Source organism: Plectropomus leopardus, chromosome 2 (genome assembly GCF_026936395.1).
Source record: "Plectropomus leopardus strain MGB_pleo_1.0 chromosome 2, ASM2693639v1, whole genome shotgun sequence".
NCBI classification, from domain to species: domain Eukaryota; kingdom Metazoa; phylum Chordata; class Actinopteri; order Perciformes; family Serranidae; genus Plectropomus; species Plectropomus leopardus.
The window spans coordinates 30,247,395-30,275,095 of record NC_142177.1 but is presented as its reverse complement, the minus strand read 5'-3'; the positions used below and the strand labels follow the sequence as shown (position 1 = coordinate 30,275,095).

The following is a 27,701-nucleotide window of genomic DNA, read 5'->3' as shown; positions in this document are numbered from 1 at the left end:
AATGTTGCCCCCAAAATCAGGCTGTATAGCCGTGTTCAGCGCGGCTTGATGTGATGATGTTCTGTAGTCTCATTTAGCAACTTGCTAGCAATCATCTTTTTTAAGACACATAAAAGCTTCAAAGTTTGTGATTGAGCTATTTACTGACAAATGTTATAACACAGAACAAAACATGGAAGTTTCTTAAGCTAATATTAACCATCAACAACACATCCTCACTCCGAACTCATCACATGGTTTCACTCTGTTGGGACCTTCCACGTCAACATAATGTGTTTTTCTTGTGCGTCAGCTGTTTACGCTCCGGGATGCCGTTACCATGATGCCATGGGATTAGGCACCAAAGTCACGGATGGTTAGGTTTAACCAAAAGAGGCACATGGTAAGGTGTAGAAAAAACACACACAAATCCACACGGGAAGCAAATTCCAAACTCCTGCACTCCCGCTCTTTGTGGGACCCATCCACCTCCCCACCCACCTGCTCTATGAGTGCCCTTGTGCTCCTTATATTATGTGGTTACTGGCAGTGTTATTACCTGACGCTGTCCTTCAGCATTTACGGTGCACATGACCGGTTTCATCCAGCCACATTGTCAAGTGACACTGCCCGCGTGCATTGAATGTAGACACGTCTGCTGCCATCCTGCTGTCCACCAGTGTATGATAACAACGCCATTGGTTCTGTCCGACCGCGTTGTGATGCGTCCATGTGCGTTGCATGTGGACGCAGAAGTTGGCTTTTGGAGTCACGCTCATATGCCGAAAGCACTGACAGAGCATCGCTATTTCACAAGTTTGAAATGAGAACGGGTTGCAACAACTGACATTATTTCAGGCTTCAAATCAAAAACCCATTCAAAAAACACATTGAGATTGAGACAAGGGAACCTGAGGTGCTGGAATGAATTTCCAGGTTTTTGAACTCATTCATGGGGTTCTCTATTGCATTACAAGATTGTTTGCTTCTGATACTAATTAACTTTGTCTCAATGAAGTGATGTCATCGGAGCTGCCTCATCAACAAGACGGCAACTTAAGGTTTTGTTTAGTTTTGTTTGTTTTGGTTGATACAAAGACAATGGGTGTTTTCCTCTCACACCATTCACCTACATTACATTTGTTTATTGCCGTGTGTAAATGCTTAAAGGTGGGTGTATTTATTTATGATTAAAACCCCAGATTTTGTAGTGATTTTTGCTAGGCTTCGTGGAAACGGAAAACAATCTGGTTGCGCCAACAATAATACTTAGAAACACTGGGGGAGGGATTGACTTTAATATTGGATATCCTTGAATATTAACTTTTATACTAGAGGATCACTTATATCATAGTTCCCACGTTAATATTAGAGGTTCTCCTTCACGTTTGCTTTTTCCCCTTCTACTCCATTTGTGTTTTGTTTAGCATATACATTTATATACATTTACAAACATTTATTCCCACCACAAGTAAATCACGAATAAATTTTGTCAGTTGACTTAATGTGGACTTTGTAAGAAATGTAATACTATTTTTTGTCAAATCATATCAATGCTATGAGAAATCAATAAATTTGGTTTCATATTCTGCTGATTTTGAATTAATTTTGCATTGTTTTTGTACAGTTCACTTTAAGTTTTGCTTCTCTGAATGTGGAAGGAACTGGGCTAAACTGTTTCCCCAGTCTTGGGAACCCACTCCTTTCCCAAGTACAGGAGCTATAGGAGAGCTTATTCCAGGAATACTAAACCCTGGGCCACTTTTGCAAAATAACAGGAGATTAGGGACAAGTTAATGAACAAACAATAATAGTTATGTAAATCCATGTCCAGATCTTTTTGGGGGGGTCTGAAGGATGTTCCACTGGCACTTTGTTAAAAAAAATAATCAAGCTTTATTTTGATGTTTTTTAAATGTACTGTGAGAACAAAAACAAAAATCTCAGTGTGAGTCAATTTATTTCAGTTGTGAATTACAAAATGGTTGATGAACTATCGTGGGCCAGATATGGCCCGTAGGCATTATCGATTGCTTATACTGATGAATTTCTCCAAAACAAATACAGGAGAAGAGAGTTTCCTAGAGAAAACATTTTTCTGTAGGTCGATACGAAAGCTAAAGTCACCCTGATTTGCTCACCAAAAAGTCTATGGGATTTTTCCATTGGCCAAAAATGAGCTCTGTGGCAGACAAACGTTTATGATACTTAGGCCCGAGATATACTTTATGTTTACTACGTGTGCGCATGCTGGCTGCCACACTCCCCTGTGTCCATTTGGCACTGACTTGATTTAGAGGTCTGACATACCACCATAGTTGCTGCTGTTGTCTTTTCTGCCTTGATCTCAGCATCAACATGATAGCAACCTCCTTTAGAGTCACCATGTTTGTTTTTTACATCCCACACATCCGGTACTTGTATATGGTCTGAACTCTCTCGTATGCCCTCTAGAGGTATCCTCCAGTAACGTGTCACGTATAGGCAAGTATACAAAAACACAGCTGGACGCGTACGTGAATGCAAGTTTAAACCGCAAGTATATCTCCCGCCGTACGAGTTTTGTTCAGCAAGATAATCTCCACAAATGAGCATCACTTTTAGTATTTTTGAAACCTAAATACAATCTGTAGAAGTAATAAGCTAACATTAGGCTATAAACAAACTATACTCTGGTCGCATGACTTAGCATCACCACCTCAACGAGGCTGTAAAGCTGTGTTTGGTATGATATTCTGTAGTCTCATTTAGTCACTTGTTAGCAATCGCCTTTTTAAAGCAATTTCACGAGTGAGGTAGTTACTGATGTATTTAATGTAGAACAAAACGTGAAAGTCTCTTAAGCTTGTGTTAACCACAGTACTTATTTCAGGCATCTACCAAAAACCCATTCAAAAAAACCCACTGACTTTGAGATGAGGGAACCAGGAATGGTAATGTGCCAACTCATTTCAGGGTTTACGGTCTCATTCCAGCAGCAATCCTATTTTGAGTTGTACATATTTGGCTTGAGTATTTACATTTCATGCTACTCTTCTACATATCAGTCGGAAATATGATACTTACTTTAACCTCATTCCAATAACAGCTTTAAAATTATTTCTATAATATGTGGTATTGCTACTTTTTCTTTAGTAAATGATCTGAATACTTCTGCCACCACATGTGTTTGACTATATCAAAGACATTTGGCTGGAAAGCGTGAGAGCTGAAAAGCCCACACTGGCAACCGCCAAGCTACAACGGCTGCTGGTGGTGTCACTCTGCGATGAAAGGACCAAAAGTGCCTCCCGCTGTGACCTTAAAATACTGAGCCTCACAGAAATGGTGGTTGAAATGTGGAAATGCAGAACTGGCAACTGCTTTACATTAAGAGCTAGTATACTATGTAATTATTTGTATAGTTGACACTGTAAAAAACATATTAACATCTAGTAATAATATTATTAAAATTTCATGGCTGTGCACAGGACATATGTAGCATGTGGATGGCTCTTTTTTTTAATGTCTTGTCATACATATTATAATCACAGCCGTCATACTGCAGATTACTCTAAATGAATACCTAAAAGCAGACTTAAATCAATGTTGCCTGGAGCATAGCAATAATAATAAATGCTAGATTAATCTGGGTGCCACTAAAAGAACCATAAGAGATAATATATCTTGTCCTTTTCATGTTCAATCTGAATTATTGGATATGTTTCTTTCATGTGCTAACATGACAAAAAGACATAGAAAATCAATGTTGATGTGTCTTCATCCTCTCAAGTGCCAATATGCATAAAACATACAGGCATGCATAAAAATTCCTTTCTAAAAATAAACATTATATGAATATGAGTTCACAAATACAGGACTGTGCTGCAAGGCAACTTGACATGTGGATGTAAAGTTCAAATTTAGATCGGAGTGGCAGGTGGAAAGTTATAAACACAGGCTCATTTAAAAGGTAGTTATCTATGTCATTTACTGTAAAAAAATGAATCAATATGGTGCTAAACATTAAAAACTTGAGTTAAGATTGACAGGCTAATTGGTATTCTTGTGCTACAATGTGTTAAAAAGAGTTTTGCCTTGAGAAAAACTGTAAGTCTTTTATATCAGTTGTCAGTCATTCACATCTCGTGTGAGGTGGAGAGGCCTTCCTTTAAGCCATTCAATACCATGTCCAAAAGAGATTAGTCACACGCATATAAACCCCCCCCCTTTTTTTTTCTCACTTGAGGAGCATTGAGGTTTTGTAACTGGCTAACTGTTGGTGCACATCTAGAGTTCCCCCTTGTGGCTAAAATACCTTGCAGTCTGTCAATTAGGTAACCCCTACTATTCTGTATTAGTCAATCCAGCATGGATCTATGCCACTTGCCCCATTAGATCATTTCTCCCTCAGCGGCATGGCGGGTTCTCTGTGCAGGCTGTGTCATCTCGTTCCTAAGACTGCTTCACAGGCAGCCAAGGAACGTGGCGAATGGGGCAGCAAAACGGAGTTCATCCTGTCTGTGGCTGGTGCTATTATTGGACTTGGAAATGTGTGGAGATTTCCATATCTGTGCTACAAAAATGGTGGTGGTGAGTCTTTTAATTATTCTGCTGGTTTAGCACTGCTACCCAAACCTTCACTTAAAAAAAAACAGTGCAGTATAGTGTGAGATCCTGCATGCAAAGTTTTTTTTTTCCTTTTTTAAGTCTCTCATTGTTGTCTCTTAACTTGAAAAAAATATGTTTATAGTAAATGTAAGAATATTATTTACCAAGGCAAAATTATAAGATTGTTGTAATTGTTTTACACCTCTTGAAGGGGAAAACCAGATAAACTATTAAATCCAATATGTAATTTCCATGGCCAAGGAAAGTTTGATCTGTATTTGTGAACATTAGTTACTATTTCAAAACTGAAAGTGACTCTCAAACTTGTGATTTCATAGAATATTAAAACTAAAGTTGCTCCAAAGACAATGAGTAGGACCTGATTTTTTTCCTTTTTGTTTTCCTTTTTTGAACCCCAATTTGCTTTTTTCAATTTCCTTTTTATCTTGTAGTGTATTCAGTTGTGAAACAGAAAAACCATTACACCATCTTTAATCATTCATTGTATGTGGTGCATCTTCAAACTTTATTGATAACTTCACAAATTTGAGTTTTAGCACTCAGTAATAATTAAATGTATGGATTTTGAAAATGGCTGTAGTTCCCCTTTTAAGACCTGAAAAACATGCAGTATTGTACATGTAGTAAATTGCTGAATGCATTATTATCTTTTTATACAAACTCAGTTTTTGCCCCTCTATCGATGGTGGCAACCCCTGTGTAAATCTCTCCTGTTTTCCGTCTGTGTCTCCCTCTGCTTCACAGCTGATGAGTAAGGATTTGACAGGTTATGAAAGCCTATGAAAATAAAGTTCTGCCTGCCTTTGTGCAAGAGCAGAGTCACATTCTTTGCAGAATCCCTCCGATTTCTATTTACTTACAAAACACCATGCTCATCTGGCTGATTTTTTATATAGAGCATTTTTTTTTACATTCAAGGACTGTAAACAGGATGGTGCAGTGAGTTTTGTAACATCAATTACATATTGTGTAATACGATGATATTGGTTACATAGAATCTGACCTGACTGGACCTGCTTGGCTGGTCTCTTACATGATGAGTAAAAAGCTGAGCGTGAGAAAGTCAAGAGGGCACTTTCAATTACAGGCCATTTGTGTATTTGGTGAAAAACATACAAACATTAATGATAAAGATGGTCCTGGTACATCTGTGAGTCGCATCAGCTGAGAAATTCATTCAAGTTCAATGTCGTTTTCTTTAACAGTGAAAAATGTAAACCTTCCCTAAATTTCTTAAGGAATTATGATTTTCCCACAAAGGACTCCTTACTCCATTCAACTCCAAACATGACCCAAGGTGCACATGACAAATGTGTCCTCTGTGCAACATTTGGGACAACTGATGCAGGGTTCCTACATCTTACGGTGATGCCACTCAAAAACACATTTAAGACCAATAGCCAAAATTTAAGGAGAAAAGCAGAACCAACATTAATAACTTAGGGTTAGGGACATTTTCCCCAAATGTTTATTCTGGGGGAAAATATTTGGCTTTTGTTGGCTGGTTTTCTTGGCAATTTTGTGTTTCTCACTCTGTGGGATTCCACAAAGTGAGAAATACCTTTTGCATTAAATGTAAGCATTGTCTTGTACTGGTTTCAGCCATGCAGCAAAATCTTAGTTAAAAAGACAGTTTTTGTTGAATATGCACTCTGAGTGTTATTCGGGGTGCAGTGACAGCAAATTCTCTGCTTTAAGAATCCTGTCTTGAAAGAAAATATGAGTGTTGTTAGTTTCGGCATCCTGATTTGCATGATGTTAATGTAAGAGGCTTTTTTTAAAAAAAATATTTTTCAAAAATAAAAAAAAAGATTCTTTTCCATGTCTTAGAATTTTTAAGACTTTTCAGATAGATTTAATGTTTTAATATCATTTCAATTAAATTAAATACTTTTTAAAAATTTTCTAGAGATCTGCAGGAACCCAGTAATGTACTTTAAGATCACAACTTTGGTTATATTTTTGACTTAAAATCCTACAGTGAAACAAAAACAAATTGCAATGAATAAAATGGATATCAACACTTCAATAACACTAAAAGAATGAAGATGGGGACAGTTTTGCACTCTTTTTGCATTGTTATATGCTGATTAAGCACTAAGCACTTACATATTTCAATTGTTTTGTATTTTTTATTTTTACGTTGACTTAAAAGTTGATGTGGTAGCTGGTTTTCCATACATATAGCTGCACTGTAGCTCTCTTCTTCTCTGTCACTCCTGTCATTGGTGTTGCAATCATCTCTTTTAAAGCCCCCCTAAAACTGTCAACATTGACAAACGGTAATCTCTAAAGGTAATCTCTGTTGAAAAGGTCATGAGCTATATTTGCAATATTATAACCACACGGGGCTTTAAGATCAGGTTTCAGAATGAATTTTAATCTGTTTGTTGTTTTGCATAAAAGGTTGACAGTCATGGCCACAATGCAGCTGTCAAAAAAGGGAGGGATCTTGGCTGTAGCCACATCGCCAGCCAAACTCTGTATGGATGATACACGCACATTCAATATTAACGCGCCAGTTCAGATTAAGAGTGGAGACCAATTGGGCAATCTCCTCAAAGCAATAAATAGACACAGCAGAGTGTATGGCCTCTGAGGGCAAATCAGTAAAAAGTGTTGCAAGTGAAATTACACCTTAATCAAAGTTTTGAAATATGCATGCTTAAGGGTCCAGTGTGCATGATTTAGGGGCATCTCTTGGCAGAAATGGCATGTAATATTCATAACTATGTTTTCATTTGTTTATAATCATCTGAAAATTTGAATTTTTATGATATTGTTACCTTATAATGAACTGTTTATATACTGAGTGGGTCGTCTTTCATAAAGTCTGCCATGTTGTTTCTACAGTTGTCCACAAATCAAACGCTGGATCAAGAAAGAGCCCTTCACATTTTTGCCTTGGCCACCATTGTTCTCCAACATGCTTGGCACACAAGATAAGTTTTGCCATCTCACTCTTATGTCACTAAATCCCACACACTGGAAATTTAAGCAGATTAGAGATTTACCCTTTGAAACCTGGATCAACATAGCTTTTCTTGTGCTGCATTCAGACACATTTACAAGTTTTTAAACCTTCAAAATCTGAGCAAATAGATTAACTTTCTCTTTAAAACATGGGGGAAAAGGCAATGAGCAACTTGGCAAGAACTGTTTTGCAAATTGCAAGAAATTAGTAGATTTTGAAAATTATTTTTAAAGAAAAATATCCACGTTTTTTATTACATAAATATTAAATATTAAACATTACATTTTTTTCTTCTAATTTTCGGGTAATTTTCTTTTATACACACAAGTACACACATACACACTCACACACACACACACATACACACACACATATATATATCTTGATTAATCTTTTTCTTAGGTTGCTCATTGCCTTTTTCCTAATGACTATGAAAGACATCAAGCCCATTTGCTCAGGTCTCAAAGGGTTAAATGATTTGTCATATAATTAATTTAGCAGTAGGTGAGTTGACAGGTGATAATCTGCATAAATTCTAATTATCAATTGTTTGAAGGTCTAGTGTGTATGATCTAGTGGCATCTAGCAGTGAGGTTGCAGAACTCAACCTTCTCCCATGTGCCAAATAAGTAGAACTATGGTGGCCAAGGCAAAAACACACGTTATCTAGAGTCAGTGTTTGCTTTGTCCATTCTGGGCTACTGTAGAAACAACATGATGGACTCCATGAACGAGGACCCACTCCATATGTAGATGTAAACTGTTCATTCTAAGGTAACTTAAACACTATAAAGCTTCATTCCCACAGCACAAAAACCCGCTAACGGCTGCCAACATCTGGCTTTTTAATGCAATGCGTACGAGTGGCATTCACACCAGCTCAAATGACACTGCAGTAGACACACGCTCTGCATTGATGGGAACACAGACCCTGGTGGAAGCAATGATTTCAGCTCCATAATCGGTGAGATGCAATAATGCGCCATCATTAATTACCCTCCATCTCCTCCCAAGCAGCACTAAAACATCGATCCAAATTAATCTGCACGGAGTTTGACAGAGAGGCTGAATACATAAGAAAAGAAACCACTGAGAAGTTTTCAGACCTCTGCTCCTACTGCTGTCTACTGACCACACACACACACACACACACACACACACACACAAAAGCTGACAGAAAGTCAGACTCGTGTGGAGCAGCGCTCACTGGCAGTGGGAGTATCAATCACCTATATTTAATGGGTTACCCATTTTTGAAAAATTCGCATGCACACGCTAATTTTGGTGAGAAATGGGTATCATTCTTGGTATTTGCTACAGAGCTTCAAATTTTCTTCAAACTACTCCACTTGAAATTCTACTACTTCTGCACATTTTTTTATACAGACTTCATTACTACCACTAGGTATAAACCCTTTATGCTTATAAAACTGCAAGACATTTCCTCTTTGAGCTTTTTCACTTGATGGACCTCCCGACTTTGACACTATTACAGTTGAGCTTCCAGCTTTTCTAGCAATATCTTTCAGCTCTTACCTTCCTCGGGTTATGCAGTTCAGCCTCCAACTCTGCCAGTTTTACAATTCAATTTCCATTTTTTTCAGCAGTGTACCTAAATAGGGCTGTAACATTTTTTGAGCAAGCCATTTCACATTTCTGCATTTTCAGAAATGCTTTGTGAATCATTTCAGCTGTCAGCAACCACATGCATTTTCTGCAGGAAATGCATTTTCTAGTCTCACTTTGTTACCGACTGATGAACCGACTTATAGTAAAAGTCACATATTCTAACAGACATCAGAAAGACGAAAGTGATTATGGTGCTCTTGGTATTTCATGCACATTTACAGTGCTTTTTTTTTACACTTTCAGGTGCATTCTTCATTCCTTACATCCTGTTCCTTGTGGCCTGTGGCATTCCTCTGTTCATGCTGGAGGTAGCACTGGGCCAGTACACCAGCCAGGGAGGAATCATGTGCTGGAGGAAGGTCTGCCCTTTGTTTGAAGGTGAAGTATACCTGTCAGGAGTTTAGCAAAGTAAAGCTGAAACACTACGGCAGTGCAATCTTAACATTTTTGCTGTTATTTCTAGGTCTGGGGTATGCCAGCCAAATGATCATTTTCTATGGATGTATCAGCTACATTGTGATCATAGCCTGGGCTTTTCTTTACCTTTTCTCTTCCTTCTCTGCTGAGCTGCCATGGGCCACCTGTAATAACACATGGAATACAGGTAAATTAATTATTTTTCTCTGAGCATTATAACTATTATCTCTCTCCCATACACATATTATTAATTATTATGGTCTTACTTGTGTGCATTTTAAGTATATATACATTAATTATTTATATCAGTGAAAGTTTGATCAATGACACCATTAATTTGAACAGCATACTATAAGGAAAATGTTGCATTATTTCATTATATTTATAATTAAGTGTGATGGTTTTGGTTGTGGGAATTTACCTAAAGTGGTTGCTGTATCAGTATGCAACACTTAATTTATCATGAACGGATCTAATAATACTTTTATTGAGCATGCATTTCCAGTTTTTACTGTGTTTAAAGGTATACTATGCAGGATTGTTGGTTACTGCTCGTAAACACATTTGACTAAAAAAAAAAAGTAACAACCAAACCAAGATTCCTTCTTGTTTGGCATTTCACCTCTTTATATTTATATTTTTCCAGTGCAGTGTTTCAGTCTGATTACAGTCACATACACACTTATAAACGTCCCATGTGCCAAAATTAAAAAGAAATTTTAAAAAGTTTAAAAAAAATAGTCTACATGTGTAAGTCTATACGTTGTTTTTTAGGAAAATCCTGCATAGTATATCTTTAAAAAATGTTAAGTGTCAACTGTGTTTGTACTCTAATATATTTTAGATTCTTGTGTGATATTGAACAACTATAATACCACTGCTAACTGGACCTCGCCTGTGAATGCATCATCATCTGTAATAGAGTTTTGGCAGTAAGTTTTTTGTTTGTTTTTTTTATCTGAAGACTGAATTGAGAAGATATTTGTCTAAGATTATCGAGGATAACATGATAATTAAACTTGAGTAACAAGACATGTGCTATTTGCATTTTGCTTTTTCAAAATGAAATGCATTATTTAGAAACATTTAGGTTTTGTCTGGCACAGACAGTAATGTTAGAGGTCCTAAACACCCCTGTTCCACTCTTATTTTGGCTGCTTGGCCATCTGCTCAACACTGGTTGGGTATGTGCAAACTCTGAGTGATTTACTTGATGTAATGGCACCCCACCCTCAATTTTGTGTTTGCACTTGCACCACTAATAAGAATGCTGAAGTGGCGTTCGCCAGCAAGCAGAATTCACTGTCAGTCCACTTCTCTGTGTATTCTTCAGTTTTTTCCCCATTTTGAGCTGTTTGTGTTTTCTACTGTTTACACTGCTAATGGGTTTTTATACATGCTGGTGCTACACTGGTGCAATTATTTGTCGAGTCAATTTGTAACCTTGATGAAATAGGAGCTAAAAAGTGATCGTTCCTAGATGTTGTTTTGTGGACAAAACAAAAAGGGGGTTCTTGAAACTGTGAAAAAGCTCCTATGGTCCAAATCGCATCCTGTTAGCCCTGTCAAAACTGTTGCTACTGTTGTGCAATGTACTGTTAGTGCTTGTACTAGTGCTAGTGGACTGTTAGTGCTGCCAGCTGCCGCCATTTCAGCTCAGCCATGTCCATGTTTGCATGTGACGTCAGAGGTGAGAGTCGTGTTCCTGGCCCACACTCTGACCGTCCAGCCCCTTCTTATGCTCAAAAATTACCACGTCATGCTGAACCAGGTGTTATTAAGCCTCTGGACGGCTGGACAAAACTGTCATGTCACATGATATGTTGCAGGACTGCGTCAGGTTGAAATGCTGCCGGTAACAATGTAACATAAGCAGCACGAAGGTCCCTATAGGCCGGGTGTGAGGGGTAGTGGATGGGTCCGACAAACCCTGGACTTTCACCCAGGAGGTTGATGTTCACTTCCTGTCTGAATGTGATGTTTGTTTTTTCAGACCTAACCATATGCCCTTTTTGCCTAAACCTAACGTTCCGTGTCCTTGTTGGCTTATCTCAACACAGGCTTTTGTTGACTTCCTTGCATTGGTTGCGTGTGTGTGTGTTTTTGCTTTTATAGCGTGATCCCACCATGTACTTTTGTTGACATCCCAGTGTCAGTAGCAGCATCCAGCAGTGTCATCTGCAGACACATGAGGATACTTAGAGGATAATATGTAAACGTGGAAGTCCAATGACAAGTAGTGATATGTGACGACTTCTGATGAGAGCATGTTGGAATGGCGTATATAGCACCTTTAATGGAATTTCATGAGAGGACAGAGAAATGTGGATGCCACATGTCGGCTAAAGTTTGCCATTTATGGTAATTATACACAATTTTATGGTTTGTTTTGAGATAATATATTACCAGTACTTAGTATATTTAACCCCCTCCAATTCTGACCTGTACAGACTGTGTTTTGACTGTCACTCTTTTGATAGTTTTGTAGTGTGTGTTAAGGCGGGACATTTTTCATCTGACTCCAGTCATCACTCCCCTCTGAATTCACCTTGGAAAGGAGTCTATTCAGCCAAAATAATTGAAAAGACCTGTGTATTGAAGGTGTAAAGGGCTTTTAATTGCTCATTCAAGCATGTATTATTTTGAAGTTTGCTGAGCTTTGACATCATTTGACCTTTCATAATTAACTTTTTGACTTGTCAGTCTAAGATGTTAAGTAACTCTAATAATGGCTGCATTCCATTCAAGTCTACCAGGACTCTGGTATATTTCATGCTGGATCATCTGGACGTCTAAATGTAACAAACCTTTAGTTACATCTGACATTTTTATTTGTCATTGTTTTTATCAGCATGCGCAAAACTGAGCACAGAGTTGACTTGCTTGCCATTTTCTTAACAGTTAGGTCAGTTTGTTGTAGAAACATATAAAACATATGTAAGACAATGGTTTCCAACTGGTGAGATGTGGTCCAAAAGTGGGTTGCAGGTTCATTCTGAATGGTCCGCAAGTGACTCGCAATCATTTCAAGTTTGTGTAAAAACTTTGATGGCAATTTTGTTGGTTTTTTTTACCCTCCCCAAAGCAACAAATATTTTTCCTTGGGCCTCCCTGAGTGACTCAGGCTTGAAGTGTCCTCCCCACATAGAGAAGAAAAAAGAACTGCCAAAAACTACCCAAAATTTTAACATTTAATGAATCCCCAAAAACTTTAAAAAGAAAAAAAAATCAGCAATTTAAATTTTTTTTTTTCCTTTTTTCCTCCAAACTATATGCATTGTGTTTTATTTCACTGTGTTTTAAGCCCATGTGTTCTTTAAATTTTGTCAGATAAAATCGAATATTTGGTAATTTCTCTTATGTGCGGACCTTGAACTGATGACTAAGGAGTAATCTTGACCAAGTGGCTGGACCAGTTGGGAACCATTGCACTAAGAATTAAACACAACAGTAATGGACATGCTAATATGCATATTTCCTCAAATGATTGGTTAACGATGTCCTGGTTGTTACAGACGACGGGTACTAAATATCTCCACCGGCATAGAGGCGCTGGGTAACATACAGTGGGACCTTTCTTTGTGCCTTCTTCTGTCCTGGATCTTCTGCTACTTCTGTGTCTGGAAGGGAGTGAGATCTACAGGAAAGGTAAAACAGAAATGATAAATCCTGACTCAAAAACGATGTTTGATTATTACTCTAAATTTCCCACACTTATTTATTATTTCTTTGTTTAATTTCTTTATTTTTACTTTGGTGATTTGATGAGAGTAAAATGATTATATCACAGTCTAAAGTTTAATCTTGAATTTGAACTTATCATGAATTGTTGCTTTTGAATCAATTATACATTCATACCAGCCATTTTTTACCAGCTCTGTATCAAAACAATGAGGAGAATAATGTGTAGATGAACTGTGGTACTTCCTTCTTTCCTGTCAAGGTCGGTGATGTAAAATACGTCAACTGGCGTAAGTAAGTAAGTACAGGCAATGCCTGTAGTATTATTGTATTATTTCCTATTACCTGCTACTCCTGCCGAGGTAACAGGCGAACAAAAAGCTTTAAGCATAGTACCTTTGGAACCAAAAGTAACACATAAGAACAGGTACCTATAGACTCTAGATTTGTGTAGGTATTTCTACTGCAGACAATAAAGACTTTTACATGTGGGCAGGGTCGTTATCACTCGCTGCTCCGTCCAGCAGCACTTTCTGTATTTCCTTGTTCACCAGTGATAACCCGTTTATCATCCACAAAACAAGGCTGAAAGCTGGAGTGAGAGTCTCTCTCAATGGGATATTTATAAATAGTTGATTAAAATATAAGCAGTTTATGTAATCTGGTTGAAATTGATATTGCTTCAACATCTACTATATACTAAAAGTGTACGTCATTCAAGAGAGACAATATAAACAGATTGAGTGGTCAAGGTTGTCACATTGAGATTTAAGGTGATGCACTAAGTAACATTACAAGTAAACGTTCCATCCTAAAAATTGTCAGCAGTCAGCCCAGTGAATTATTATTATTTTTGTGAGTGTACTAATGTATTTGAAATTTCTCACAGCATGAACAGTGGTTAAAGCAGCCACAGCTCAGCTCTGAGCACAGTGTTGATTCTCTACTGACCAATCAGCAGACTGCACCATTTCTAGCTCCACCTTTTAGTACCAGATCTGTGTGCAAAGTACCCCAAGCAGAAGGGTGACGAAAAATGGGGACAGTTCCAAAGGTACCATCCAAGACTTTCTGTAAAGGAAACACAAAAAAAAAAGCGTGCCAAACTGAATTGGACTGCTTGGAAGAAAAGCAGCTATAGAGTATAGAAGTGCATCATGAGACCCGACTCTCTCTCTCTCACTCATTAAGACTAAAATCTGATCAGACGGTAAAACAGGCAGTTTTTATTTCTCTCCTAAAATGTTTTGGGAAACATACTTTAATGCCCTCTTTAGCTGTAATAGCCTGAGTTTGTGAACAGGATGTAAGCACCACACTGCATCCAGCACACTTAAAACGAAGGCCAAAAAATATTAGATCAAACACTAAAACTAAGCAGCACTGACTAAAAAACAAGATTCTGTTGTGGAGTTACATATTTCTCACCTCAAATGTTTTTAGAAACGCATTTTGGCTTACCGTTTAACTGTAATAAGAGACTGTTACCAAACTGGTTGCAGTTCTGCCACATGGTTGAGTGTGCATTACGTCACCCACCAGCAGTAGCGTTTATCGGTCTCATATGGTGCAGTAATTCCTGATAGTTGTTGGTTTTCTACATCTTGTGCAAAAAGAGGAAGCCACAATCCTTTTTCTCATTTTTTTCTCTATTCATGTAGCACTAATTTTAACAGTATTTTCATCTTTCTACTGCACAGATTGGCTTGTTTTCTGTGAGGACGTCTTTGTGTTTTGGTGAAATACTCCTTTAACAATTATCTTAAACCGTAAGCATGCGGTAGTTACAAAACGTATTCTTCCCCATGGACTGTTTTCATAACCTTCTTCCTCCAGTGGTTTCCTAACCACCAGTTGGCTCTCATGTATGCCCATGCTTTCAGGAATACAGCTTTCCAGCACTTTTGGAACACTGTGACACTCCCACAGCGTTAAAACAGGCTGTGGAAATCTCTGTTGGATAACCTGTTACACAGAGGTTACGTCAGATTTGCAAACTTTATACAACTCTCACCTCAGAATCAGAATCAAACTCACAATCAGAAATACTTTATTTATGCCCTGTGAGAAATTGTGGTTTGTTGCAGTCACTCCAATGCCAAGCACAAACGAGTACCAGCACAAAGTATGCAAAAAATCTAAAACAGAAAAACAGAATATTCCATTTAATATATTATAAATATGTATAATTTGCTGAGTGTGTAAATTGTTTAAATATATAAAATAGAAATACAGTATTATTAAGGGGGCAGCACGGTGACGTCTTGGTTAGCACTGTTGCCTCACAGTGAGAGGGTCCAGGGTTCGATGCCTGGTTGGAACAGGCCTGTGAGCGGGGGCCCCTCTGTGCAGAGTTTGCATGTTCTCCATGTGTCTGCGTGGGTTGTCTCTGGGGTCTCCGGCTCCCTCCCACATTTCAAACACATGCAGGTCAGGTTGATTGGTGATTAAATTGCCCTTAGGTGTGACTGTGAGCGTGAAAGGTATGTGTCCAGGGTGTACCCCGCCTTCCGCCCGATGACAGCTGGGATTGGCTCCAGCCGCCCCCATGAGGGCAAACGGTTACGTACAATGAATAAATGAATGAATGACAAGTATTAATAAGAAACAAATAGCACCAGTATCAACATGTCTAATGTGCCGAGTGTCGATGTGTATAAAAATATAAAACTATGTGCCTTACACAATACAAAGTTTTGAAGTGGACTGTGAATTAGAAATATAAATATGTGTGCGATCCTACAATGTACAACAGATATATACACGAATAAGAAGAACAGTAAGAATACATACAATGTTTAACATATGTGTAACATATTTAATATAGCCCACATTCAAGAGTCCAAAGAATATTGCACATTTGAATAATTGCACAGGGGGTTGCTGTAGTTGAGCTAATGAACCAATTATTGCTGTGCTGGTGTTCAAAGATTTATTACACATTATAAAAAACTGTTGCACATTTGAAGTAACACCTGCCAGCCTGCTTTAGCCCCAAGCATTGAACACTGAGTGTTAGGAATGATGCTTTTCAACATGCAGTGAAAAGTGGCTGTAAGCCAGTGCTCCCATTTGTCAGGGGTGGAGTAGATGAACAGGCCTGGCGTGGTCTGTGATTGTGAGAAAGTGAACCAGAAACGCTGACTGGCAAACTGTTCTGTAACAGAGATGTTTTCATAAGATCCTGGGTGTCTGTGCTCCAAAATCACGTAACATGATTCATTCAGTTCCCCTGCCATACTTGTTCCCCAAAGCCATAAATCTAAATGATATGAGTTAACACTCTCGTATGATTTATTGAATGATGATATTGAAAATGCAATATCGCCAAAAGCAATTACCAAAATTGGCTGTTTTTTTATAAAAGTAAAATGTGTTAGGCACTGTGGTACTACAGAGATGCCTCAACCAACAAATTAATATTTTAGTGGTAAGGGAGCATGCATCTTTGGTATAGACCCCAGCAAAAATCACATCATCAACTTTAAATTTTTTTTTCAGTGAAAATAAAATGCAAAACATACCAGTCCCACTAAAATCAAGTCATGTTACAATCTGCAAAAACTAATTGCAATTTTTATAATTACATTGATTTATTTTTTGCATAGCGGCCCTAGATTATAACAAAATTTGACAACCCTGTCCATCAAAATGGTAAAGAAAAAAAAAAGATGTAGAGTTTCTGATTCATATTTGGCCTGAATTTTTGCAGTCGAGCACACAGCAGGTCAGCTAGATATTTCCTGGTTGAGTCCTCAGTCACACAAGAGGTCATATCTTTTATGATTTATTCAGCTGCGATGTACTGCGAAACTACTAAAACAATTACCACCTTATATCTGTATTGATCCTAATGTCACAAACCTTATGGGGAATTTTTCTTTAATTTGTAACAAAATGAATTTCTGTTTAAATGCAGGCTACCTACTTCACAGCCACATTCCCCTACTTCATGCTGATGGTGCTGTTTGTCAGAGGAATGACTCTTCCTGGAGCACTTCATGGTATCAAGTACTACCTGTACCCCAATCCTGCACGACTCGCTGACCCACAGGTATCATTCAGCCTGTGTTTCCACCCCATCATATTATTCTGTAGCAAAGTGGGAGTATAACACTGTCTCTTATTTATAGGTTTGGATGGATGCTGGAACCCAAATATTTTATTCCTATGCCATCTGTTTGGGATGCCTGACTACACTCGGGAGCTACAACAAGTACAATAACAACTGTTACAGGTGAGTACTTCAAGGTAGAGCTGAGAATAATCCAATATTATCCACATCAATTATCTGTTTAATTGTTTTTATTTAAACTTTGAAACCTGGATCTACACCACTTTTATTGTACTGCATTCAGGCACATTTCACAAGTATTTAAACCTTTGAACCCTGAGCAAATAGGTGTGATTTAAGAAATTAAAAAATTAAAAAGCACAGGGGAAGGGACAACTTGGCAAGAGATGGAAAAAACAAACAAACAAACAAACAAAAATTGAAAGAAAAAAAATTGCAGAAAAAGTAGATTTATTTATTTTTACACAACTGAAATTTTTGAGCAGTTTTTTGGGCCATTTTTTGTGTTTTTCTTCTTAAGCTTCTAATTGCCTTCTTCCCATGGTTTTGATAAATTATTTTGTAATAGAAGCACTTATCTATGTCCTAATTCTGATGGCTGTAGCCTTGCATAAAAAAAACAAAAAACTCAGTATAATTTTCATGTCAGATTTAATTTATTTGCATCCACCACTTATCTATTATTTTTTTCCAAATTTTGCTTGGTTGAATTTGATTACATGTTACCATGTTACTTAAATATGGTTTAAGTTTAGGGTGTCTGTAAGCATTTATTTTCTGTATTACTCGTTCAGATTTGTGTTACCAAGACAGAAATAAAGACAGTGCATTGTTTCTGATTTGCAGAGACTCCTTCTATCTTTGCTTGCTGAACAGCGGGACCAGTTTTGTGTCCGGCTTTGCCATTTTCTCAGTTCTGGGCTACATGTCACAAAAACAGGGCGTCGACATTTCTACAGTTGCTGAGTCAGGTACGGATGTGAATTCACTTTGTGCCACTTTAAAATACTTCATACTATAGACTATATGAAGCTTTTTCCTCATTTTAATTTTCTAGCCTTATCTTGTAGGATTTTTCTGCCTTAATTCGTAAAGTAAGGAACAAGTGCAGGAGATGAAATATCAGCTTTGACACCGATGCTAAAAATTTCCACCCTAAAGTTGTGACAGACACCAGTGGCTTACGCCACGTCCACATGGAATCAGACAGATGGTGGGCATCAGCACCACTCAGATTTCAAATACTTCAATTTTATGCCGCCCTGTGCTGCAGAATTTACAATCAGATCTTACATAACTCTCTTACACAAGAGGAACACGTGCAGTCTGGACAATTACTTGACATTACTCACAAGAACATAAAATAATAAGTGTGAAATAAGTTTTTGAATGTATTTAACTCCTCTGTAAACAACTTGACATCATCACTGCACTCTGCAGGCCCTGGCCTTGTGTTCATAGTCTACCCACAAGCTGTGACCCTACTGCCATCGCCTCAAATCTGGTCTGTGTGCTTCTTCATCATGATCATCCTGTTAGGAATAGATGGACAGGTCAGTCTTGCTTATGTCAGACAAAAAAAAAATCCTCTAAGGTTCCTTCTTTTCTCAAAGGGTAACCTCAGTTTTTTCAGCTTTGACCCTATTTTCCAATAAGTGACTCATGGAGACAATATTCTTTGGTTCAGTATTGTGTGAGAACAGCTGTGAAGCAGGAGGCAGTGTAACCACTCAGGGCCAGTGGTGGAGGATATATTCAGTTCCTTTACTCAAGTAAAAGTACTATACACTGGGAAAATACTCTATTGAATAAAAGTCCTTAATAAAAAATTTACTTAAGTTAATGCAAGTAGATTTAGTAAGGGAAATGTACTTAAAGTATGGAAAGTTTAAGTAGAAAAGTAAAAAGTAAATAAGAAAGAAAAAAATAATGGTCATTAACTTATAGTGTTTTATACTTAAATGTTTAAAATAATTACCCAATACACAAAAATAAAAACACACCCGAAAAACTCAAAACTATTTTTAAAAAAAAAAAACAAGAAAATGACTTGACAATCAAAATAATCGCCAATTCATTTTCTGTTGAGATTAATTGAGTAATAATTTCAGCCGTACTCATACTCATTGGATGGTTTAGTTTTTAACAATACATCATATTTTTGACATTATTTATATGTTTTTATGCAGACATTCTGATTTGTTATGTAACCGGTAACTAAAATGTTCAGATAAATGTAGTGAAGTAAAAAGTATGATATTTCCCTGGGATGAAAAGAAAAGACTCAAGTTTTGGTGACTGTTTTTCCTTTAAAATTTTAGGTAATTTTTAAAAAACTTTTGGCATTTTTTTCTCTAAAAATGATTTTTATTATTTGGGTGAGTTTTATTTATGTTAGCAATGTTCAAAAATGCCTTCCAAACTGCAGAGCCACCAACATAAAAATCACTAAAATTTTACCATTTATCACAGCCAGAAATTTTGAAAACAGAAATTATTGTTGGATTTTCAAAATTCTGATGGCCCTTGAACACATCATGTGGGACTTACACTTTCCTCGAGTCACTCAGGGAGGCTCAAGAAAAAATATTTGTAGCTGTGGGGGAGGGTGCAAAAAAACCCCAAAAAACAGCTTGCCATTTTTCACAGACTTTACATGTTTGAGTTGTGTATTCAGAATGCAGCCGCGACCCACCAGTTGGGTACCACTGCTTTACATAATGTTGTCAGACACATAATAATATGTGAGCCTGTCACAACCAGTTTTGATTTCATTTAAAATAATTGTTTCTCCTTTAGTCACTTAAACAAAAAAACTTGGGAAAATAATGTCCATGTTGAAAATGACAAAGTTACCCTTACCCTGGTCTCTATACTAACTTGTCTTTTTGTCATTATCCAGTTTGTTGGGATTGAAAGCATCATGACCTCTCTGTCAGACGTCTACCCCTCACAGATCCGAAAAGGATATCGCAGAGAGATTTATCTGATGCTGTTCTGTGCTGTTTGCTTTATGTTTGGCCTCTTATTAGTGACCCAGGTAAGCTGTAAGACGTACATTCATTGGTGGTCATGTAAACAATCCATCATTCAAGACCTATTTAGAGATTGATCTATTAACACCCAATAAAGCATGTAGACTGTCTTTTACCACTTTCTTCTCATTGAGGACTAACATTACTGTGAGCTCTTCATTTAGCACACAGACAACTGGAATCCAGACTAATTTGTTGTCTGTTTTAATTTTTAGGCTGGGGCTTACATTCTGCAGATCTTTGATCACTATGTGTGCAGCGGTCCCGCTCTTCTTCTGATGGCAATCTTCCAGTCAGTAGTTATTGGATGGATTTATGGTAGGAGTTGTCAGCAAGTACAACTGTGTTTTTATTTGTTTATTTGATTTCTGGTCTATTGACATTATTGTACAACCTTATAACCAATGTCCCAATTCCACTGTATTGTTTAGAAAGGCTTTAACTATATAATGCTCTTGCCCCGAAAAGTAGCTTAAGTATACAAAAAAGTATGATAAAAAAAACAGTGAAATTTATATAACATACTTTATGGAGTAGTACAGTATGTGTAATGTGATTGTCTCTGTCCAAGGTGCTGAACGCTTCTGTGACAACATTGAGGACATGATTGGTTACAAACCTCTGTCACTGATGAAGTACCTGTGGATGTACGGCACCCCTCTTATTTGCAGTGTAGGTGTTTAAAGGAGACCACAGTGATTTATATTTATTAGAGATGGACGGATGATACCAAAGCTTCTTTCACGTCTGTGAATTTCTGTGATTTTTTTTTCTGTGTTTCAATAGGGCTGGGTATTGTTTAAAAAAATACAATACCAGTGCCTAAATAATTACCCCTTCTTTTTTTCTTTAAACATTTTTGGAGATGTTTTCTCTTTAACATTTTTAGGGTGATTTTAATTTTCTCTAAAAGTTTTTGGACTTTGTCCTCTCTAAAAACATGCCCTCCAAACTGCAGGCCCACCAAAATAAAAATTGCTAAAATGACACCATCCATCGCAGCCAGAAATTTTAGAAACTGGAATTATCGCTGGATTTTCAAATTTCCAGTGGTCATTGAACACATCATGTGAGACAAATAATAAAATAAAATCATGCATTTCATTCTGAGCCACTCGGGGAGGCTCAACATGAAATATTTGTAGCTTTGGGAAGTCTCAAAAGAAAAAAAGAAAAATAGAAAAAAGTTTTTCACAAACTTGACTTGGTTGTGAATCACTTGCAGTCCTTTGAGAAAAGAGGCGTGTAAGTATAGAGGCCACCAGATGTCACTGATCGCTGCATTTGAAGCCCTGAAGATTCAATGTTTTTCAACACAAATACAAAGAAAACCCGAAAGCTTAACAGACTTCATCCGTCCATCCCTGACATATTTACAAAATCTACTGTTCCTTTTCATTCAACAATATTTAATGGTAATAATGGTAGTTTGTGGTCCTTTAAAGGGCACGCTTGTGTTTTTGCTTCTGAGATACACCCCCATGAAGTTCAACAACTCCTATGTGTATCCTTGGTGGGCGTACGGGATTGGCTGGTTCCTGGCCACGTCATCTCTTACCATGGTCCCACTGACCATGGTCTGCAAACTGGCCAAGGGGAAAGGGACTCTCTGGCAGGTCAGTGGTGGTTGTCAGGGTTATTTTACAATATTTGAAGTTTCTGAACCTTCCTTGTATGATTTTTAAAAAAATATTTAACTAATACCTATCACAGTGAAACACTCCAAGTTTAATAATTACATTAACCCTTTCAAATCTGACCAAATTGGTCTGATTTACACCAAAAATAACATGGAATGAAGATACAATTTACAACAAAATTACTTGAAATTAAGGGGGAAAAAAGAGAAAAGAAAAGGTTAAAAATAAATAAATATATAAATTCAGACTAATATTAATAATTATTATAAATATACTTTTCTGGACATTTTCCCCTATTTCTTAAAATTATTAATTAAGAATACTTTCTCTCTCCCTCTTTTTTCGATCATTCTCTTGTCATCTCTTCTTGCCAAGTTTTGTTTTTTGAAAGAAATCAAACTAATTTGCTCAGGGTTTAGTGGTTGAAATACATGTGAAATGCTTAACAAGAAAAAATTCTTGTTATAACAAGATGTTTTTCTGTTTTTACAAGATGTTTTCATGTCATAATGAAACGAATTAAACTTTTTACCGATTTTTTTGCATGTTCTGCTGCAAGTGATATTCTCTGACAATATTAATATCTTCCTCCAGCGTTTAAAGAAAAGCTTGCAACCTGCAGAAGACCTTCCAGTGATGGCAAGGGAAACTGTAAACAGCGGCACCTTACTGCGTGTCCCTGACGATGGACAAAAAGGCAATGTGTAATGAATCCTTGGCATCTGCATATTTTAGCTCACTCACTACAAACGTTATCGTTATGTGGGTAAGGCATCACTGTAGTTTAATATTGTTAAAGTAGCCACTGTTCACATCACATCTAGTACAAATTAACATGCTGAGACTTTGGAATGGTTTGAAATATACAGTTTGTCACAGTCAACACAATGAAGATTTAAGTAAAAGTAACTTAAGTAGTTAAGTATTGCATAAAAACTAAAAGTACATAAGTCATCACTTTATTATGATATCACTTTTATGCAGAGGGTCTCGATTTTCTTTCTGCTGAGAACCGCTATAAGATAGAGAATATAGTGGGTACCACTTATATACGTATCTTACGTACATACGTACCTTGGAATAATTTGACATAGCCGATTTTTTTACACTTCTGTAGTCTAAGAACGACACAAGAGAAATGTATTAGAAGTAGGGCTGTCAGCATTTATGTGTTAAATGCAATGTGATTAAGGTCCGCACATAAAGGTTTTTTAAAATTATTTTTATTTTATAATCAACTTAATCCCCAGCTGACATTCCCATCTTTAACAGGCTGTACCAGTCTGAGTTTTAGTCTAGTATCATAGAAGACTTGAGGAGTCCAGTGGTACCAACCTTTTTTTTTTTTTTTGCAGTTATTTGATTGCTAATCAAGACAATCAGGCACAAATTGCTTTATGCTGTCAATATGAACTACAAAACTGTTTTGTGATGCAAAATAATGACATTGATAGCATGCAAATAAAAAAATGCGATTATGCTATTATATGCATATTATTATGTTAGTCGTGAAAATCGCGATTAACTAGTAAATTTATGCAGTTAATCGTGATTGTAAAATTAATCATTTGACAGCCCTAATTATAAAATATTAGACATGCATTAGAAGTATTTTAACCATGTCAAGACATAAAACCCATAAAACAATGCAATAGAGTACCCAAGGAATGAGTCCTAAAATCCGGAAATGAGTTAATGAGTCAGCTCCTCCGGTTCCCTCATCTCGAAGTCAGTGAGTTTTTGGTTAGATGTCTCAAATAAGGTCTGTGGTTAACAAAAGCCCAAGAGACTTTCACATTTGTTCTACGTCAAAAAAATAGGTCATTAAATACCACATTGTGAACTCTGAAGCTTTCATGTGTCTTAAACAAGGTGGTTGCTAACAAGTAACTTAGTGAGAGTACAGAACGTCATCCCATCGAGCCGTGCCGAACACATCTCGACAGCCTCGTTGTGATGACGTGTTAATAGCCTAAAAATAGTTTTTACCTCTGGAGATAGTATTTAGGCTTCAAATATCCTGAAAGTGTTATTTATGAAGATATTCTAGCTGAACAAAATGTGCAAGTATTATAAATGTTTGTTTACCACAGAGCTTATTTTCTGCAGCGATCCAAAATCAAATGGAAAAATCCCACAGGCGTTTTGATGAGAGGACACCAGGGTGATGTTAACCCTTTATACCCCAGATGGACTTAGGATTGGTCAATTACTGTAAGCAACAGCGTTCTCAACCTTAACAAAGATCAAAGGGAAATAGAGAGAAAAGGGCAAATTCTAAGTGCATTTCAGAATATATACATATCAAGAAATAGTTTAACTTTTTATGCTCACAAAGATGAAATAAAAAGTGGATTCTGATGACGATGTATTATGATTAAAGCTAGATATATCGCCACGCTGTTGTATACCTCCGCTTACCAGTCAAGTTGCACTTACAGTTTACATACATGTCTGTAAAAACATGCTTCACACATATCTTCCTGCCGGCAGCTCAGAAGATCTAAACAGTCAGCACAGTATCAAGGTGGACACCCAAGACTCTTGAGTTATGGCCAAAAAAATAGGTTTAATGAGGTCACCGTGACTTTGATCAAAGACCCTCAACTATCAAATTCTAATCAGTTTAATCTTGAGTTTAAGTGGACATTTGTGCTAAATTCAAGGAATCTACCTTCAGGCCATCTTCAGATATTGCATTCACAAAAATGAGATGAATGCAAGGTCACAGTGATTTTGAACTTTGACCACCCAAATCTAATCAGTTCATCCTTAAGTCCACTTGAACATTTGTCGAAATTTGAAAAAAAAAAAAAAAAAAAAACTCCCTCATTGTACTCATTTCGAGTTCACAGGAATGAGACGAATGCAAGGTCACCGTGACCTTTGACCACCAAAATCTAATGAGCTCATCCTTGAGTCCACTCGAACGTTTGTGCCAAATTTGAAAAAAAAAACAAAACTCCCTCAAGGTTTTTTTCAAGGAGAATGAAACAAAGAAGGTCACAGAGATCTTGACCTTTTACCTCTGACCACCAAAATCTGATCAGCTCATGGGTTGAGTCCAAGTGAATGTTTGTGTAAAATTTGCAGAAATGCCCTCAAGGCGTTCTTGAGATATAGCATTCACAAAAATGTGTCGGACGTACGGTCAGACAACCCGAAAACATCATGCCTTCAGCCTCGGCTAATGCCAGTGTGGAGGCATAAAAAGCACACGATGATTTTAATGAATTGAGACCGCCTGGCAGATTGCCATGGACCCCTAGGGGTCCTCAGACCCCACTTTGAGAATCACTGCTCTAGTGAGGATTGCTCCCAGTTTCTAGCTGAGGACGCTCTTTAACAGCTGTTGAATGTACTTGAAAGTTATTTGTTGTTATTTTATATGGATTAAATACACAAAAAATAACTTCAGTGATTTGGTAGGCAGGTTTTCTTTTTTTTTTTCTTTTACCTTTTTATGGAGCCAAACATGCTGTTTCCTCTTGCTTTTAGTCTCAATACTGAGCTAAGCTAAATATCTCAAGGCATTTTTATTTTTTATCTATCAACAGTTTAGAGGATTTGAACATGGATGTTCACATTTGACTACGGGCTCAGTATGTACGTGTTTTTTAAAGCTAAAAAAATAGCTTGTGTGTGCTTGTGTTAGTTACTCATTACTCAGTTTTTACCTTACACAACCTCCTCTTCTGTACATACTTTCATGGCTTTTTCCGGGTCAGACAAATATCTGTGCTGCTCATTTCTGCAGCTCTTCTTTCCTTTGTTCTCCTGTTTTTCTAACTGAGAAGGCCTGAGCTGCAGTGATTCTTTTATTATTACACACCGAGTCATTCATGTGATCCCATCTGTGAAACTCTCTGAAGGTCCTGACACTACGGCATCAACATTGTCAGTGGTGTTAAAATTGATTTCTCAGATACAAGTTTATTTTTTTACTGCTCTGATGCAACCTGAAACTAAAACCAACTGTTCTGCTTTGCTACATTTAAATACCTTACTCGGCCTCATCTCATTAGATGACTTATATTTTCTTTGTGACTTATATTGATTTAAGAGAAATGGGTGTTTTTATCAGTCTAATATTTTATATAGTCAATGTGTATTTTTCAACATATATTAAGCCAAATAAATGTCTCAGGCTGTCAAAATTAGGGTTCAGCTGCTTGCTGCTTCAAGCTGCTGCAACTCCTATATCGCCTTAAATTCTGCTTCTGCTTTTTTAGGTATAGTATTTTCTTGGATTATCATGTTGATGTGGGATTTTTTTTTCAAATGTAACTTTTGTCTTTTTACATGACTTTAGGTTTATATAATAAAATACTTTCTGGGGCGACATGGCTTGTTGATTTTCATTATAAATACAAGTGAGTGAAGAGAGTGGACTAAAACAGTAGTTCCCAACTGGTGGGTCGTGGTCCAAAAGTGGGTCATGGATCTATTCTGAATGAACCACAAGTTTGTTAAAAACACACTTTATTTTGATGTACAGTGAATTTGTAGGACTTTTTTTAATAATCTCTGGAAAGCAATTTAGGGCCAATTTTAAAATACCCCAAACTGAGGAAAAATAACACATAAAGTTGCATCAGTTACCTGAGTTAGGTACAATTCAGCCCAAATGTTTTAAAGTTAAAAGGTTAGATGATCCACGTTAAACGCTAAAGATTTTAAAAACTTTTTAGTGGAACATGTGAAAAACAATGAACATATGTTATCATAGGCCTAAATGTATCCATGACAAATGTTCAAGCAGCACGCATATCTAAAAGTGATGAAAACTAAGTGCTGGCCAAGCAAAAACAGGTGAAAGAGGTCCGCACACTAGTGCATGCTCCCATAAAAATGAACTGGATTATCTCTACACGAGTGACTTTCAGGCATTAGCCATTCCTCAGACAGCTGAGGAAGGAACAAATAAGTCATGAGAATCATTTGTTCTCCCGCATCTGTACATATACATGTCTTGAAAAAAAGCTTATTTTCATTTGATAGGCTGTTGTAAATTATTTTTTTTAAAAAAGAAAGATATGGCCAATTATTTTGATATTTTTTATGATGCAACATCAGAAAATGAGACTCTTGATATCCTTCTTCCAATGTCCTTGCATTTAAGGCTTTTGACAGATTGATGTAAGACATTTTTATATCAAATAAAGCCTCATTTATAGATTGATGAATTTTATGCCTTGTAAGACTTTTTAAGGATCCACAGGGACCCTGTACAAAGTGAGCTAGAGGTCGCCCCCTGTGCTTGTTTTTTGGGGTAAAAATCAAAATCTTAAATAACAGAACCAAGTTTGCAGTTTATCAGTGTAATCCCCGACTTTGCTTCTACTGTTTATGACGTGCAACGCCCTCTGTTGACCACAAGCCCTTCTTTACATTGGCTCCAGAGCTGATTTTGGTAACAGTGGCAAACATTACAGCTGTGCTGGCTGCCTGCTCCAAACACCATGACAGAACACTTGGCATTTATGATGGATTTTTTTTTTTTAATTCTGAAATTTATATTTAAGAGGAGTCTGGGCCTAGATTTGCAAATATTTTCCATACTCTCTTTTTTTCTATCCTTATCCAAACCTGGAAATGACTAAAATCAAATCCATACTTTTCCACGCTGTGTAGGAACCCTGATAGCCCGATACAATTAA

The 27,701-nt window shown here is 37.1% G+C and overlaps 1 protein-coding gene across 1 annotated transcript; it reads left to right on the top strand.

The window, feature by feature from the left end:
* The first annotated feature begins 1,713 nt into the window (after positions 1-1,713).
* LOC121958896 (sodium- and chloride-dependent GABA transporter 2) lies at positions 1,714-26,383 on the top strand. The gene is made up of 14 exons (XM_042508069.2): positions 1,714-4,551; positions 9,437-9,571; positions 9,657-9,797; positions 10,455-10,542; positions 13,126-13,258; positions 17,211-17,345; positions 17,425-17,528; positions 18,213-18,337; positions 18,807-18,919; positions 20,269-20,406; positions 20,617-20,719; positions 20,973-21,073; positions 21,847-22,017; positions 22,636-26,383. The coding sequence occupies exons 1-14, from the start codon at positions 4,338-4,340 to the stop codon at positions 22,747-22,749; spliced, it is 1,815 nt and encodes a 604-aa protein (XP_042364003.2). The 5' UTR covers positions 1,714-4,337; the 3' UTR covers positions 22,750-26,383.
* The last annotated feature ends 1,318 nt before the right edge of the window (positions 26,384-27,701 follow it).

Coding starts and splice junctions, on each gene's coding strand:
- LOC121958896 (XM_042508069.2), top strand. CDS start 4,338: ATGCCACTTGCCCCATTAGATCATTTCTCCCTCAGCGGCATGGCGGGT. Junction 13,259..17,210: donor GAGTGAGATCTACAGGAAAG/GTAAAACAGAAA, acceptor GTTTAAATGCAG/GCTACCTACTTCACAGCCAC. Junction 17,346..17,424: donor CACGACTCGCTGACCCACAG/GTATCATTCAGC, acceptor TCTTATTTATAG/GTTTGGATGGATGCTGGAAC.